Source organism: Thermothelomyces heterothallicus (assembly GCF_042370625.1).
Source record: "Thermothelomyces heterothallicus CBS 202.75 unplaced genomic scaffold P884_scaffold_3, whole genome shotgun sequence".
Lineage (NCBI taxonomy): Eukaryota > Fungi > Ascomycota > Sordariomycetes > Sordariales > Chaetomiaceae > Thermothelomyces > Thermothelomyces heterothallicus.
Window position 1 is genome coordinate 363582 of NW_027192564.1, and position 16135 is coordinate 379716.

Consider the following 16135-nt stretch of genomic DNA (forward strand, 5'->3'; position numbering starts at 1 on the left):
GCTGAGGAGGCGTTGTCCATATCCCTGCGGTTCCCTCTGCAGAACCCCCCACCTCTGCCCTGTTGAAGAATACCCGGCCAGCCTTTCACGCCTTCCCGTTGCGTCTAATCGGTAGTTTTGTGCGGAGGCTAATTTTGTTCGCGTCCCGGGGATGGCGTGCGCCCCGAGACGGTCCACGCCAACCAACGAGTTGTCGCATGTCTCCCTGGAGGCTATGTCAAAGACTTTTGAGGCCCTTGCATCCAGATGGTACGGCGCTGTGTGTCCTTCGGGGCCGGAACCAACAAAGCAGTGGCCCCTAGCTACCTAACAAGTTGCAACAGCATCCCTATTTATCTCCCCGGGGGGGGGGGGGGGGAGGGGGGAAAGGGAACGGACACTGGGTTCATGCAGTGTCGATGGCCGCCCGTTATATCCTATGCCGTCGCGCCCTTTGATATGTCGGGCTTCGCTAGGCCAGCATATTTCATAGACACGTTCTAACTCGCGATCCAGAGTGGAAGTCATTCCACTCCAGCATTCCCCTCCTCCTCGATTCTTCACCGGCATTCCGAGGCACTCGCCTGCCACCGCGGAACCCATTGGGATTCTGCAAGCGCCGTTGTGCCCAGCAATGGAACCCCCACTGAGGCTTCCCGCTCCCTCGGCGCAGTGCTATTCACCACTGCCAAACCACGAACATGAAGACCGCCATCCGGGCTCGCCTTGCAGACAGTGTCTCCAGGAATGGGCAGGAAACATTCAACTCCCGCACATGGCCTGGTATGGCCAGCAGTTTGAAGTCCTTTCATCGATCCCGCCATCGATTCCGCCGGTGATGGCAGCACCCGTCTTGCGAACGCAGTCACTTGGGCCAGACTATGGCACGCCGGCGTACCCCGGTAACAGAACCCAGCAACGACAGGAGGCTCGCCTGCGCGGCAGAAAGCAGGGGCGAGGGTCTAACCCGCTCATGCCCCTGCTGACCCAGGCGTTCCAAAACTACCGGAAGAAGCAGGCGGACAAGTCAGAACAGAAATGGCCCGAGGCACTGGAGGGGCACTTCCTCGACGGTAAGTCTGCCGAGCAAACAAAGGCACGCCCCCTAGTCCCGTCCCTTTCTGTGTGTCTCCGTATGGCTGGCTGATCCTTGTGTGGCAACCAGCACTTCTGCTCATCCCTCAGATGGGGCGAAGTAAATATAGCATAGAGCAGCGTCAGCAGGGGCGGAACCAGCTGATTGGCAAGTATCTGTGGTTAGCCTCTTGCCGTGACCTGGGCCCCGGTGAGAAACCCAGCGCTCTTCTTCTGGAGATTCGGGGAGAGAAAGGAAGAAAGAGGGTTTCGAGTCACATCCAGGTGGTCAGGAACTTCTTTGCCGCTCATCGTTGCCGTAAGTTTGTCTTTTTTCAAATAGCCAGGGGCCAACCCCCCCCCCCCCCCTTTTTTTTTTTTCTTGTTAGTGGCGTTTGCGCCTTGCCGCTCTGGGGTGTGGTCAACAACTAACAAACATCATCCCTTGCAGTTCACTTTCTATTCGGCCCACGACAGAAAGACAAGGATGACAAAGACGACCGCCACATCGAGAAGGTGTCGCTCAAGAACAATCCCATCCTGATTGCCCTGTCCGAGAATCGGATGCCCGATCAGCGACCCAACTACGAGTACTTTGCGCAGATTCTCGCCCTGAACGAACAGGTGCAGTTCAGGCCTCGGCGCTGCTGGATCTTTGTCTCGCATCCGGACGTGCTCGTTAGCAAAGACGGCTCGGGGTACTTGCCCACGACAGGCACCAAGCTCGGCCAGGCCGAGTATCCGCACCTCCGGCGCAACCTCGAGCGCGAGACGTGGGCCAAGGAGGAGAAGGAGCACTTATTCAGGGGCGCACTCCTTCACGAGTTCACCAAGGAGATCCACCAGGTCGAATCGGGCAGCGTCGGCGACCTTGCCAGGAAGTGGGCGTCCGCGTTCCCGAGCCTCCAGCAGCGCCTGAGGGCGATCACGTCGTCGACCACGGATGGACAGTGCGACGTCCTGCACCTGCACACCACGCTTGAGCTGAAGGAGAAGCCCGGCTTTCCCGCCGACTCGAGCCTCGGCTCTTGGGTCGAGATCGGCATTGAACAGCCGCACTTGCTCAACCACCGATGGAGGGTCGAGACACACCTTGTCGGGCCTCCGGAGCTCAGCTATGCCCACGATGGCTCGGGGGAAGTCTCGTACCAGGAAGATATTTATGAGCGGCACGGTGAGTTCACCATCAGGTACCAGCATCAGCCGGGATGCGACGGCTGGCGCAGCAGCAGCAGCAGCAGCAGCAGCAGCAGCAGTGACAGTGCCCGCGGACACTGTGACTGCCTCTCGCAGCGCAGCGGTCGGGACGCGTTCTCGGTACCGTTCCCGATTCCGTTCCCCGCTACCGCCTGGGCCCAGACACTCGCCAACTGCGCCGAGCACCCGGCGCATCCGTTCAGCGGGAGCAAGAGGCACACGCGCGGGTGGGGCGTCGAGTGCGAGCGAGAGGACAGGGAGGAGGCGGGATGGCGGCGACGCGGCAGCAAAGAGTCTACGCAAATGGACCTGGTCCCCAAGATCGCCATGATGCAGGAGATCTTGTCGTGCCCGCCGCCCGCTCCGTCCCACCAAGGGGAGAGCAGCGAAGCGTCATCGGAACAGGGCTGGACACGTCGCGGCCTGATCCTCTGGACGTTTGACACTATTCACAGCGTGGCCAAGGAGGGAGGGAGAGAACGGGGGAAGCTGCAGACGGCCTCGGGTGGGAGGACCTGCTGGCGCTTCCTGACTCTTCTCGATCCCTCCAGCGAGCATCACCTGCGGCAGGCCGCGGTCACCAGCCGCCGGACGCCCGCTGATGAGTTCCGGGGCGTCTCGGACAGCCTCGCCTGCGCTTCGCGGCCTGGGTCCCGCGCCGCCATCCCGTCCCCGACCCCGAGCCACCCGCAGCACCCGAGCGCGACCACGGATGAGAACTTCCCGCCGGCCTGGGACAGTGTTGCCGTAGGACCAGGTGCGCTGTTCCTCCCTCCGACGACGCAAGCCTACGGTGCCGATGTCGATGCCGTTTCACATGCGATACCGCCGCACGCGGCCGCGGGCGAGACAGGGTACGAGCTGCCGGACAGCTTCGGCGGCAGCCACGGCGGGCTAGCAACGCCGCCTTCGACCGCCTCCGCGGCCGGCTCGCTCGCGCAGCCCTTCCGCACCGCCTCGGCGGGCTCCGACGTGCTCCCGGGCTACGCGTCCCCGCCGCATGGTCATGGCCCCGTGACGACGGCGGATCTGGGAGCCGGCCCGCACACCCTCGGCGGCGCGCTCCCGGGGGCGATGACGGACCCGTTCCTGTCAGACGTGGGCGGTGCATACGGCGGAGCGCAGGACGGCATCATCCACGGCTGGGACAGCCACGTCCACGTCGCCGTCGCCGTCGCCGGGTTGGATCCCCGGTCGTCGCCGGGCTATTCCGACGCCAGCGCGGCCGCCCATCAGGTCCATCATCACGACACCATCGCCTGGTCCGCGGGGACGCAACCGCAAACCGTCCGGCCACGCCGGGGCAGCGAGCAGCAGCAGCACCACCACCACCACCACTCCGGGTCGACAGAACAGCACACGTGGGCATCGTCCACCCACTCTGACAGCATTATCGACAACCACGAACTGTGGATGCCCCCGATCGCGGCAGAGACCCCGGCAGCAGAGACGGCCCCTCCTCCTCCGCGTGCAGACAGCAGCCACCCCGATCACCGCCACGGCCACCAGCGCGCGGCGTCCGACTCCTCACGGGACTGGGAGGAGGAGGATGAGGAGGAGAGGGGAAGAGAGGAAGAGAAAGAAGTTGAGAGGCAGATGAGAGTAGTGCTTGGCCATCATGTGGGGTCGCCAGCGGCTGGTGGGGGCCCTGAACGTGGCGGTGGTAATGGTGATGATGATGATGCCGCCTCGCTGGGCATGCCGCCGCCGGTGAGTCGCAAGCGGGCGCGAGAGGACGACGACCCTGCGAGCGATGAAGAGGGGTATCGTCGGTTCAGGGCGAGGTATTGATTTCGCGAAGTTAGGGTTTCCCCTTCTCTGTATCGGCCATCGGTGTGCGTTGTTTGAGAGGTTAAAGGGCGAAACCTAACGCTCGACCAAGCGATGCTGGCCCATTGCGGCCATGACATCACACACACACACACACACTCTCTCTCTCTCTCTCTCACTGGGAGTTTCTGCTGAATTGTTGGACTTTTCTCATTCACTCAGTTTCTGATATTATGCGTCCCCTTTTCCTCGTTCCCATCCACTTGCTCGTGATAGTCTCTCAGCTCTCAGTACGAGGCCGCAGTACGAGGCCGCGTTGGGGATATGGCTCCTTATTGGGCAATGGACCAACGTCTATGGATTGATTGCTGCGGCCACTGTTCCCAATCCGACGTTTTGGGATTTCCTCATGACGGGACAGAGTGAGGCCGGCGTTGTTGACGACGAATAAATTAGACGGGGCCAATCCGGGCTGGAGCCTGCCCGGGCCGCAACCCTTGGAGCCGGCACGCGCGACAAGATGAAACAAATGGATGACGCAATAAACCAACCATGTGGGCCTCGAGAAACCTTCTTTTGCGTGCAACGAACATGTCTTCTGGTTCTCCGAGGTCGGTCGGTGAGTCGGTGCTTGAGTAGGAAATGGAACATTCGTCTTTTTGCTATTCCAAGAGACATTCATTGGTGAGGAAGTCCAAACAAGATTTGGTGATAAAGCTTGGCAGTACTCCGTAGTGTTGCATGTACGGATTACGGGTACAGTAGTATTGTGTTTGGTATTCTGTAAGGCTGGTTTAACAAGGTGCGCGTCCGGGTGGTGGGGACTTGACGTGTTCGGATGAGACAAGCAACGGGCGATCATCAGTCAAACCCGTTCTGGGTCATCTCATTCTTCCATGGTTAGCGCATTTCTCCGTGCACGGGCATTGACGGGAAATATCATCGAGCCAGAAAATCTGATCCGTAGACAAGGGAAGAAGCCTCGGATATGTTAGGGAAACGGCCATAAGAGTTGACAGACAAGATGTTATAGTTATTCGTTGCACGCACCTTTAACCCAGCCAATGAATGGCCGATTTAAAGGACAAAGAAATCTCGCTTCGCAATGTCAGCGTGCCAGGCGGTAATTCCTTCAAGCGCGCTCCGCGTTTCTTCAGTCCGACCACGGCAGAGTGGAGAGAAGGGGGCATGAATACCTCGTACAGAGTACCTACTGCAGTAGGTGATCCGGACCTAGTCCGTATTGCGTCGATGCGCGGCTGCAACCTCGCAGTGCCCACGTCATTGCTTGGGCGAGGTGTGCAGAAAAGAGAAGAATCCAAGGGCAGAAGCGGCCTGGCCCCAAACCGGGCCCAACCTGTTTCTCCTGGGGTCGCGTGTGGGTGCACCTGCAGCGAATCGCCCGCAGCCTGAGGCCCTGGCGATGCAACCGTGTGGGCCCCGCACTGGGCCTCGCCTATCTGAGTTTCGAGTCGAGGAACCGGCACGAGTGGATGAGGCGCATCGGCTGCAAAAGCTTGGCAGGCACCCGCGGGCAGCTCTGCTCCACTCGAAAGCCCTTGGGCCAGTAGCGCGGATCCGGGTGGAAGTCACCAAGCGCTGTGTCGACGCTGTCGAGTGACTTGCTCGATAGCAATTCTGCGAGAATGTGCCGGCCCTTTCCTTCCCTCTCTCACTCTCACACTCTCTCACAAGCCCGCACACTTTTCTTTGCAGGTAACATCCCGGCACCAGCAGTGTCCGAACCATGCTAGTTCGCCGCCCGCTGCCGTGGCCGGCGGCATGCATTGGAAGGCGCCTGCTGCTACCTGTTGCAACGCTGGAGATCAGTCGGGCCCAGCATGGCGCCGAGCATGGCCTGGCCGCCAGTCCCCAATGTCCCAAAGGTCGTCCCTTGACCGTGGACCCTCCCCCAGACCCTCTTCCAGGCCTTTCTTCAAACCTCGTCCCGTCTTTCCGGCACGGCGACCGTCGTGTTGTGTGTCTCCCACCTACCTCTCCACGAACCCTCCGATTCTCCTCCTCTCCCAAGAGATCTTCCAAGAGACGAGCCGGATCCTCTCCTCATCCACCATGTGTCCGACTCGATCGCCTTAGAGTTCCCCGTCGCGTGGCCAGAACCGCCCATCAAGGTTTCAGGTTCCAAATGTCCGCCCAACGCGACCAGAATTGCCTCATCCTCCGGTTTCTGTGCAACGCCTCTAGCTGGATATCTACCCCTGCCGTCGCCGTCTTGGCAACCTCTCTGTTTCCGGCATCTTGGTCTTCACTCCAGGTTCCTCCAGCGGGTCGGCAACGAGTTCGATACATCCAGCGAGTCCATCGACAACTCCCGGAGAGTGCGTTGGTGAGGCAAGGCAATCACCTTGACTCGACACTTGGCTCCACGCTACCCTTTGGTTCCCGAGGAACCCATTGTTCATACAAAGCCCTTGTTCGGCTCCCCTTGTTCTCGCCGTGCGATTCCGAACTACGTCCACGGTAGCCCGAGGGACCAACTATCGCCGCTTTTCGCCGCTATTTGCCATTTGCTATCCGGGTCGGTATTGTTCGCGCCGGCACGAACAATACTTGTCATCGCTAGCCGTTGATCAAGTTGTTCTTATTTATTGAGCCACAGATTTGACCTTTTTTTTGTGTTCCCGGGAAACTTCATCCACATAGCAGCAACAAACAATAATAATAACAACAATCACCTCTACTACAGTAGCAGCAGCAGCAGCAGCAGCAGCAGAAACAACGGCAGCAGGTCAACCACAAGCTCTGCAAGCTCTGCAACAGCATCCGACATACTATTACGGATATATCATGAGAACATCCATAGACCGCATCGTGGCCGCCTGGCTCCTAGCGGCTCTTAGCGGGACCGCGACAGCCCATTCCTGGCCTGAGCAGACCGTCCGCCTGGGGCCGGATGGTAAAGAAGTTGGGAAGCCCGGTGCTGACAGGGCTCACATCGAGAATGGGCCCGATGCCAGCTTCCTGATCCCGCCAAACGGCGGACCCAAGGTTTTCGACGCCAACCAGAAGATTGTCAGGGACGGACAAGGGACCTTGACCGATTCGAGCTACAGCGACCAGTTCCCCATGCTCTCCGTCGCCCCGGGAGACTTCGTCGCCATCAAGCACCGAGAGAACGGCCATGTCACGCGCGCCGACAAGACGAACCCGATGAAGCCCATCAACCGCGGCACCATCTACCTCTACGGGACTACCGAGAACGATCTGTCCAACGTCAACCTCATGGACGTACATCTGAAGTGGACGGCCGACGGCAAGGGCGGAGACGGCAAGGGCAGGCTCCTGGCGACGCGGAACTACGACGACGGCCAATGCCACGAACAGAAGCCGGCAGACGGCGACCTCGAGGGCATCGGCGACTACCGCAAGCAGCACGTCAGCAAGGCCGACTCCCTCCTCTGTCAGAGCGACATCAAGATCCCCGAGGACGCCCCCGTCGGCAAGATCTACACCGTCATCTGGGTCTGGGACTGGCCCGACATGAAGGAACCGGGCGTCGCGGTGCCCCCGGCCGAGTACGACTCGGACCAGGTGGCGACTCCCGAGACCTACACGGGCGTCGTCGACTTCAAGATCGTCGACCCCTGCGACGAGAGCCTCGGCGAGGTCAAGGGCCCGACCTGCGAGACCTCCAAGGCCGACGCCAACGTCAAGTTCGCCATGGACGCCCCCGCCACCGCCCGCGGCATCCCCTCCCAGCTGGCCGAGCCCTTCATCGTCAAGGTGCCCCAGGCAGGCGCCGGCGTCCCCAGCGCCACCGCCGACCCCAAGTACATCCCCTTCGCCGTGCTGATCGGCCAGGAGCCGACCGAGTTCCCGCTGCCCCAGTCCATCCTAGAGAAGCAGAACACCCCCGGCGCCGCGGCCGCCGGCGGCGGCGGCGGCATGCCCGCGCCCACCCCGACGCCCTCGCCGGTGAAAGGAGGCGATTCGGGCAGCGGCAGCGACGAGGAGGAGGTCGTCACCATCACCACCACCGTCCCCGAGGGCTTCACCACCATGACCGTGACCCGCTCCAAGGCCGAGAAGACGCCCGAGGCCAAGCCGAGGGGCATCCTGCTCAGGCGCCGCCACCGCGCGTAAGCAGGGGCCAGACAACCTAACCGGACTGCTCCTCTTTTCCTTACACTTTCTTGAAAATTACGAGCACGTGAGTTTGTCTTATTCTTCTCCTTTTTTTTTTTTCCTTTCTTGCCCTTTTTCCCTCCTTTTGCTCTGATGGCTAACTTGCCCAGAATGCAGCGTTACGGTGTGTCATGAATAAAGAGTGTGGCGACTGGCGTATACGGCGTATGAGGTAGACCATAGCGGCGATGCATTCGGTGATTTTGTGCTATCATTCTTCTCCTGTTTCTGTTTCAACCTCCCCTTGCCGGAGGAGAACTACTGATTTGGGTGACTGGGAGGAGGGAGGCAACACGCATGGGCTGGCTAGATATCTTGTCTTTCACCTTCCTTGATGGAACATTTGTTGTCCTTTAGGCTGTCTAGATAGATAAACGAATGGCTGCATTTTGGTTCTGCTTTTAACTACTACTTTCCTGCCGGCTGGCGGCAGATGATGCACAGACATGCGGAATACTGTAGCTTCAGCTCCCCCCACCCCGCCCCGCCCCCCTCCTTCAATCCCCAGTCGTTTGGCAGGCAGTAGTTGGTTTCCAGGCGACGACAATCACAGCACTTACAGATACGTATGAACGTATGAACATAGAAGCTAGAGCCGAAACACTGTTATTTTTCATTCTGCGCGTCCACTCATCGATCTACAAATTGATGATCGACTTGGTTCTTCAGCATCCCCGCTTTCCGCCTCGAAAATTCGACCCCTTTTTTTCTTTTTCACAGCTCGCCGCACTCGGCAATGACGACGTCCAGGTTGGGCACGTCCTTGCCCCTGAGGCCGGTCTTGGTGTGCTCCATCTTGCGGACGACGTCCATGCCGTCGACGACGCGGCCAAAGACGACGTGCTTTCCGTCCAGGAAGGGCGTGGGCACCGTGGTGATGAAGAACTGGCACCCGTTGGTGTTGGGCCCCGCGTTGGCCATGGACAGCAGGCCCGGCCGGTCGTGCTTGATGTTGAAGTTCTCGTCGGCGAACCTCTTGGTCCCGTAGATGCACGTCGACCCCGTGCCGTCGCCGTTGAGGAAGTCGCCGCCCTGGCACATGAAGTTGGGGATCTGTGTTTTTCCGTGGTTAGAGTAGTGATTTTTTTTCTTATTTTTATTCTCTTCTTTTTTTTTTGCATGTTTCTTTGTTGGTAGGGTATCCAGGGCTTCTTACGATGCGGTGGAACTTGGAGCCCTTGTAGCCCTGGGGCCGGCCGAGATGGTTCTTGTACTCGCCGGTGCAGAACTGGCGGAAGTTCTCGGCCGTCTTGGGAACCACGTCCTTGAAGAGCTCAAAGGTGATGCGGCCGAGCGGTTCGCCTGGTTACGGTGATGAGTACGCCATGTTCGACCCCAGGAGGATTGTGGCTAGATGTTCATACCGCCAAGTGTGATGTCGAAAAAGACGCTGTGAGAAGTGAAAGATAACCATGTCAGCATGAAATCCTATTCCTGACGCGCAGCAGAACCAACTTGGGTGTCAGGCATCATGGCCGCCGTCGTCGGTAGCTCGGCCACAGCAGTTGCGCCACGAGAATACCACTCCCTCAATCATGTGGTGCAAATGATGAGGCGGGGCATCAACCAGAGGCGAGTAGGAAGGACTGCGAACAAAAAGGGGACGAAAAAAAAGGGCCAGCAGCGTCAAAGAGGCTTCGAACTTACAGAGGATTGCCCGACTCAGGAAGTACCGTAGACGCCATGTTGATGAAGTTATGTGTGTCTCTAGTTGATTGACGGAGGTTGAATTTCTGTGGTTGGTGTGTGTTTACGTTGTGTGTTGTTTGGTGGCAGCCTAAATTTACAGATGAGGGGTTGAGGAGAGTGGGGTCCTAACTGCTCCATATTTATACGGATTATATAGTACTTGGAACAGTCAGATAGCCTTCAAAACCGTCATGACGTGGAAAGGGAAGGGAAATAACGCAGTCAGAGTTGCCTTACAGCTGGCATATTTTTCTTGTCAGGTGGCAACGATCAAAATAACAGGACTCAACTTTTGGACAAGAAGTTTGCGTGGCTTCTGAGGGCACAAACAATTCAGCGCAACGTTAACGGGCGAGGTCCTAGACCATTTCGTGCGTTGGCCGAGGTCCGCTAGCCTTACTTGGACCCCTCCGTTACTGCATTCCCTCCAGCTCCTGTCCCGCCACCCTCGCGGTTTGGGCGGTTTTTTGGTATCCTCCGAGGCTCCTCATCTGCGGCGTCTATTTCCATATCCTGTGATGTGTATACCCTAAGGAAACTCCGCATCACGGAAGTATGACCTCTTGTTTTTCAACCCTCCGCCTCGAGCTCGTAGCTGTTCGACTTGTGCTTTGGCTGGAACTTGAACCCTGGCGGGGCTGGGCCCAGGAACATCTCACTGCATCTCTGTCAGCCGAGAACCATTACGGTTTCGCCCACACGCGGCAGATCATACCTGATCTTGATCCAGTCCTTGTAATTCCTACTCGCAAGCAGCGTCTCAAGATCGTCCCGCCCGCGGTAAGCAGGGGGCCTGTCGTTCAGGCTGGGAGGGAGATGTTCCAGCAGGCCAACAGGCACGTAGCGGCAGAAGAAGCTGAGGAACTCCAGAAGGAACCGGCGCGTGTAGTTGAGACCGAGCTCGTCCGAGCCCCAGGCCTCCATTCCGTAGCGGGCGAACTTCTCAATGTACGTCAGCCGCTCCGAGCTTGACTTGTCCAGGTACTGCCCTTTCTCGATCTCCTCAAAGATCCACGGCTTGACGATGGCGCCCCGGCCAATCATGACACTATCGACCTTGGCTTTGTCGATGTGCTCAAAGTAGTCGACGTGCGAGTAGCAGTCGCCGTTGCCCAAGAAGTACATCTTGCCCCCGTTAGGCAGCGTGCTCTCGTCGGCTTCCCGAATGGTGTCGGCCAGGCTGTCCGCCTTGTCGTTGAACTGCTTGATCAGGGCGGCACACTCGGCGATGTAGCCCCAGTCGGCGGCCTTGGTGTACCGCTGCTGCCTCGTCCGGCCGTGGAGCGTGACGGCGGCGCAGCCGGGGGCGCCGACCACGCTGCGCATATCCTCGCTCCCTAGCGCCAGGCGCTCGACGAGCTTGTGTGCCGTGTGCCTGTCGTCCCTGACGCCCATCCTGATCTTTGCGGTGATTGGTACTTCCCCCGAAACCGCGTTCATGCCCCTGATCATTCTCTCCAGCTTCGACTGAGCATCCAGAAGGGCAGACCCGGCGCCGGATTTGTACACCGCGTCCACCGGGCAGCCGCAGTTCAGGTCAATGAGTCGGAGATGCGGCAGGAACCGAGACAGAGCCTCGGCGGCCTTGATTGCGACCCAGGGGACGCTGGCGGCGATCTGAGCGCCGAATTTGAGATCTCTCGAATTGTCGTAGTCTCGGACGATAGAACCGTTGCCGGGGACGAAGCGAGGTGGAGTGGTCTCGATCTCGTGAGCCCTCATCAGGGTCCAGTCTGCCTTCTGCCCTTGCAATAACGGTAGCCCTAGGGCCATCTCGGAGTATGTCACTTGAGCCCCTAGCTCGACACAGAGGCGGCGGAACGGAAGATTGCCTTGCGTGGTAAGGGGCGCAAGAACCGGCGTCTCTCGGCCAAAGTAGATCCTCCTCTTTTCCGACGGCTTGAGCGGCGGCTCAACGTATTGTGCTCGATAGTCATTGGCCTCGTCCGTATCGTTTTTCTGCTTGTGGTAATGCCTGGTGAGCCGTTCGGTGTCTTTGGCCAGCCACTCTAGGTACCGATCCGACTTTTCCAGGCGTAGTCTCTTTTTCGCGAGGTCGAACTTGATCCTGGTCGGCACCACGTTGACCACGCCAGGCTTGACGTCTCCCATCTCTCCCTCCTCCTCCTCCTCCTCCCCTTCCTCCTTCTTCCCCTCGTCCTTCTCCCCCTCCACTCCATCGGGTGATTGTTTTGTGGTCTTTTCCAAGAGAACCAGTTCTGACCGGCCGTCGGTGTGTTTGATTTCGTCCATGTGACTGCGGACAAACAAACAACGCCAGCCCGAGGGGCACTTGCCGTACTTTGCCCAGACGGGGCACTTGCCTCCGAAGGTGGCGAGGTCGGGGCGCCGGCCTTCTTTCAGATACTGGCGGAGGTCGTGGAGGGCATTGCAACGGTCGCCATGTTTGCAGGGCCGAGGGGAGAACTCAGGAGTCCATGCGACGGAATTGCATAGGCGCTTAGCATCTGAGAATGTGCCAAAGTCTCTGTCCTTGTTTTGGCCCTTCTGCTTTTTCCGCTTCCCGTCCTTTTTGGATGTTTGTGCCGCCTCCTGGGGTTCCCGAGCTGTTTGCCCTTCGGCAGCATCGTCGTCAGCGACCTCGTCCTCGGCAGGCTTCCCTGTCTGGCCAGGTACGAAGATCAAGTATCTACGCAAGTTGTCAGCGATGCTGGACGTCGGGGTGGCATGTGTGAGTTTTCTAACTCTGCCTTGATCGGGGCGACTCCTTTGACCCTCGGTCTTGGCGACGACTGGGCTGGAACGTCGGACACTGATGAAGGCCCGTCGAGTTTGATCTTCTTGAGCGCAGGTTCGTCGCCGTTGGGAATATTTTGATGATCAGTAGAGCCATTGGCCTCTCCCTGGGGCCGCTTGGCGGTCTCTTGCGATTCCATCGCTCATATATTATATTCAGGAAGCCAGGGCTTCCGAGTTGGTTGCTACTTTCTAAAGGTTAGGTTATTCTGGCCTCTTACGAATTTCCTAACCTTTTTTTGTATGACCGTTCTGACATTCAACTTTGAAATCTAAAAAATGCTCTATCGGTCGAGCTGAAATCTGGCCCCACAGCGGGGTCACTGAGCGTCTCTGACAACGCACCTTTCTGTAAAACCAAGCTCGGTAATTTTTACAATACATAGTACGGTAACTAATCCGTACACTACATTCAAAACGTAGCGTACTCTGTGCAGGAGGTACATACAATACGGAGTAACTATGTGCATGTTCAAAAGCAAGCGATCGTACGCGGGGCACTGCTTCTTTAGCGTTTCCGTCTCCGGGGACACTCTGCTCACTTAGACGGCAACTGATTGAAAATGTCGTGTAGACGTGTATGTACAGAGACCCTCTCTGCCAAGTAGTACGCTCACCCAGGCCGTACTATTCTGCTTGAGCATTCTGGAATATCTACGGTTTTGAAAGCGGAGCGTGAGAGCGCCTGGCGGCTCCTTCAGGTTGCACCGGTCTGGAATGGTCGCCCACAAGAGCGGCTTGTCTTGGGGCTTCCATCATGAGGACAACTACCGTTGGTCTCTCGCCAACAAGACCGGTCTCTATCCAGTCTTGAGGCTGCGGGGATGTTGAATCCAGACGCGGGGTCCCGGAGCTCGATCTGTTCCAGTCTTAGCGCAAGGTGTTTTCTCCTTGTGGCTGTCTGGAGATGTTGCATTGCAGCGTGCCAGAACCCCTGGATGGAGAAGTAAGACATCCTACTAGGTTTGGAAGTGCCTTACATGACTTGCAAGGCGCTATCCCGTACATACGGATGATGAATGCCGTCCTGCATGATCCACTGGCAAGCAAAAAGGGGAGGGTGTGCGGGGGCGCGTTGGGGCTGGAAGGCATGGTGCAAGTGGGGGAACCGGGAATGTCGGCTGCTGTTGGCGCGGGAGCTGTTATTACAGGGGGTTTGACACTACACTACAGCTCCGAAAGCAACAGCGCCCATCCCACCTCACCAGGGGGTCGGTTCAATTTCACCTCCCGATTTCCTGTCTCGTCCTTCTAGGCAAAATAGTCATCGCGTCCATCGCGCAGTGGTAATTTGACTGGCAGCTTACCTTTGGGCCAAAATACGATCTCTAGTGTACCTACCTACTTACCTTAGCTACCCGGTCCCGAAAGCGTCATCCGCTCCCGCCTCCGATCCGATTCGACATTCAGGTCCCTCCCCGCCCAGGGCCGCCGTCCCACGCCTGGGTTAGACCGACCGTTTGGTCTCGCAGCGCCGCCGCCCACTATTGTCTCTCCTTGCGTCCATGTTCGGGACATGATCATTCGGACCTACAATGGCTGACCAGGCCAGAGGAGCGGGGCAGGAGGACACGCTGCAGTCTCCACAGAACCGCAAAGCCGTGCGCTCGCAGAGGATAGCGCCGGTGTCGGCCTCAGATTCGCGCCTCCCTCCCTCCGAGCCCTACGACGACGACGACGACGACGACGAAGAAGAAGAAGAAGAAGAAGAAGAAGAAGAAGAAGAAGAAGAAGAAGAGGAAGAGGAAGAAGAGGAAGAAGAAGCCCGGGACAGAGCGCCCCCGATACCGCGATCTCACACGCCCGGACACCTCTCTTCCAAGAGTCAGGACCGCCGCAACAAGCCCACCGACCTCTCCCTCCGCCAGCGCTCGCAGTCGTCGGCTGCAGCGATCGCGCCCTCCTCCTCTTCCTCCTCCTCCGGGGTGACGCCGTCGCTCCCAGTCTCAGCAGCCTCGTTCTCTTCCGGTACCTTGAAGACACCAACACCCTCCTTGACCCGACAGCCTGCCACTTCCGAAGACGGAACGCCTGTGAAGACTCCCGGGCGTGAGCGGCAGGAATCTGCCGCCGGCAGTGGCGGCGGCGGCGGCAAAGAGCCCCCACGACGACCGCAGGCGCTGCGCTCGACCTCGGCCATTGCAAGCCGACCAGGAGGAGGCGGAGCAGGGGGTAGTGGGGGAGCCGGGGGATCGGGGCAAAGCGGCGGCAGCAGCAGCGGCAGGAACAGCAGCGGCAACAACAACAACAACAACAATAATAATCATAACAATAACCACAGCAACATCGGCAATGGCGGCAGCAGCAGCGTGGTACCCGGCACCGTGACCCGAATAGGCACGGGCCGGGGGGCGCCGGCCAAGGGCGCCGAGGTGTACACCCCTTCCCCGCCGCTCGTGGACCCCCGGACGGCGGCCGACGTGCCGGCCGCGCCGTCGTCGGGCATGTACTGGAGCCGGGCGCCGGTGTCGGGGGCGCCGCACACGGCGCTGCGGGCGCACACGGCGACGCTGGTGGGGTCCAACGTGTTTGTGTTCGGCGGGTGCGACGCGCGGGCCTGCTTCAACGAGCTGTACGTGCTGGACGCCGACGCCTTCTACTGGTCGACGCCGCACGTGGCCGGCGACGTGCCCGTGCCCCTGCGCGCCATGACGTGTACCGCCGTCGGCAAGAAGCTCGTCGTCTTTGGCGGCGGCGACGGCCCCGCGTACTACAACGACGTGTACGTGCTGGACACGGTCAACTTCCGCTGGTCCAAGCCGCGGATCCTGGGGGACAAGGCGCCGTCGCGGCGGCGCGCGCACACGGCCTGCCTGTACAAGAACGGCATCTACGTCTTCGGGGGCGGCGACGGGGTGCGCGCCCTCAACGACATCTGGCGGCTCGACGTGAGCGACATCAACAAGATGTCGTGGAAGCTCATCTCGGCGCCCTCCCCGGCGACCGGCACCGGCAAGGACGCCGTCCCCAAGGCGCGGGGCTACCACACGGCCAACATGGTCGGCAACAAGCTCATCATCTACGGCGGCTCCGACGGCGGCGAGTGCTTCAACGACGTCTGGGTCTACAACGTCGAGACGCACGTCTGGAAGGTGGTCAACATACCCATCACCTACCGGCGCCTCTCGCACACCTCGACCATCGTCGGCTCCTACCTGTTCGTCATCGGCGGCCACGACGGGAACGAGTACTCCAACGACGTCCTGCTGCTGAACCTCGTGACCATGTCCTGGGACAGGCGCAAGGTCTACGGCCTGCCCCCCAGCGGCAGGGGCTATCACACTACCGTCCTGCACGACAGCCGGCTGCTGGTGATAGGCGGGTTTGACGGCAGCGAGGTGTTTGGCGACGTGTGGATCCTCGAGCTGGCCGTGCACTCGTACTACTCGCAGATCAGTCATTTTACTGTTGATGTCTAGGTTTGTTTGATCCTAATCGCCAGCTGCTTCAGTGGAAAGGGGGCCGCATGAGAGATTTAAGATATTGAGGCTCTAGATATTGAGGGGGTTTTTGGGGGAAAAGC

The 16135-nt window shown here is 59.2% G+C and overlaps 6 protein-coding genes across 6 annotated transcripts; 4 read left to right on the top strand and 2 right to left on the bottom strand.

Moving 5' to 3' along the window:
* Positions 1 to 151: 151 nt before the first annotated feature.
* Positions 152 to 4041, top strand: P884DRAFT_315607 (uncharacterized protein; the record flags this gene model as incomplete). The annotated part of the gene is made up of 5 exons (XM_069445268.1): positions 152 to 259; positions 653 to 1052; positions 1145 to 1372; positions 1505 to 3718; positions 3884 to 4041. The coding sequence occupies 5 exons, from the start codon at positions 152 to 154 to the stop codon at positions 4039 to 4041; spliced, it is 3108 nt and encodes a 1035-aa protein (XP_069300433.1).
* Positions 4042 to 5616: 1575 nt separating this feature from the next.
* Positions 5617 to 6667, top strand: P884DRAFT_76176 (uncharacterized protein). Its single transcript, XM_069446073.1, has one exon. The coding sequence runs from the start codon at positions 5768 to 5770 to the stop codon at positions 6503 to 6505; it is 738 nt and encodes a 245-aa protein (XP_069300434.1). The 5' UTR covers positions 5617 to 5767; the 3' UTR covers positions 6506 to 6667.
* Positions 6668 to 6828: 161 nt separating this feature from the next.
* P884DRAFT_296945 (uncharacterized protein) lies at positions 6829 to 8124 on the top strand (the record flags this gene model as incomplete). The annotated part of the gene is made up of 1 exon (XM_069444457.1): positions 6829 to 8124. One exon carries the CDS (start codon positions 6829 to 6831, stop codon positions 8122 to 8124), a length of 1296 nt encoding a protein of 431 aa, XP_069300435.1.
* A 756-nt stretch (positions 8125 to 8880) lies between these two features.
* On the bottom strand, positions 8881 to 9851 carry P884DRAFT_296946 (cyclophilin-like domain-containing protein; the record flags this gene model as incomplete). Its single annotated transcript, XM_069444458.1, has 4 exons — positions 8881 to 9219; positions 9323 to 9468; positions 9531 to 9556; positions 9814 to 9851. The coding sequence occupies 4 exons, from the start codon at positions 9849 to 9851 to the stop codon at positions 8881 to 8883; spliced, it is 549 nt and encodes a 182-aa protein (XP_069300436.1).
* A 288-nt stretch (positions 9852 to 10139) lies between these two features.
* P884DRAFT_327221 (uncharacterized protein) lies at positions 10140 to 12798 on the bottom strand. The gene is made up of 3 exons (XM_069445519.1): positions 12562 to 12798; positions 10571 to 12505; positions 10140 to 10513 (listed from the first exon to the last, which is right to left on the bottom strand). The coding sequence occupies exons 1-3, from the start codon at positions 12750 to 12752 to the stop codon at positions 10426 to 10428; spliced, it is 2214 nt and encodes a 737-aa protein (XP_069300437.1). The 5' UTR covers positions 12753 to 12798; the 3' UTR covers positions 10140 to 10425.
* Positions 12799 to 13812: 1014 nt separating this feature from the next.
* Positions 13813 to 16117, top strand: P884DRAFT_217276 (uncharacterized protein). Its single transcript, XM_069439343.1, has 2 exons — positions 13813 to 14784; positions 14950 to 16117. Exons 1-2 carry the CDS (start codon positions 14148 to 14150, stop codon positions 16029 to 16031), a joined length of 1719 nt encoding a protein of 572 aa, XP_069300438.1. The 5' UTR covers positions 13813 to 14147; the 3' UTR covers positions 16032 to 16117.
* Positions 16118 to 16135: the final 18 nt, after the last annotated feature.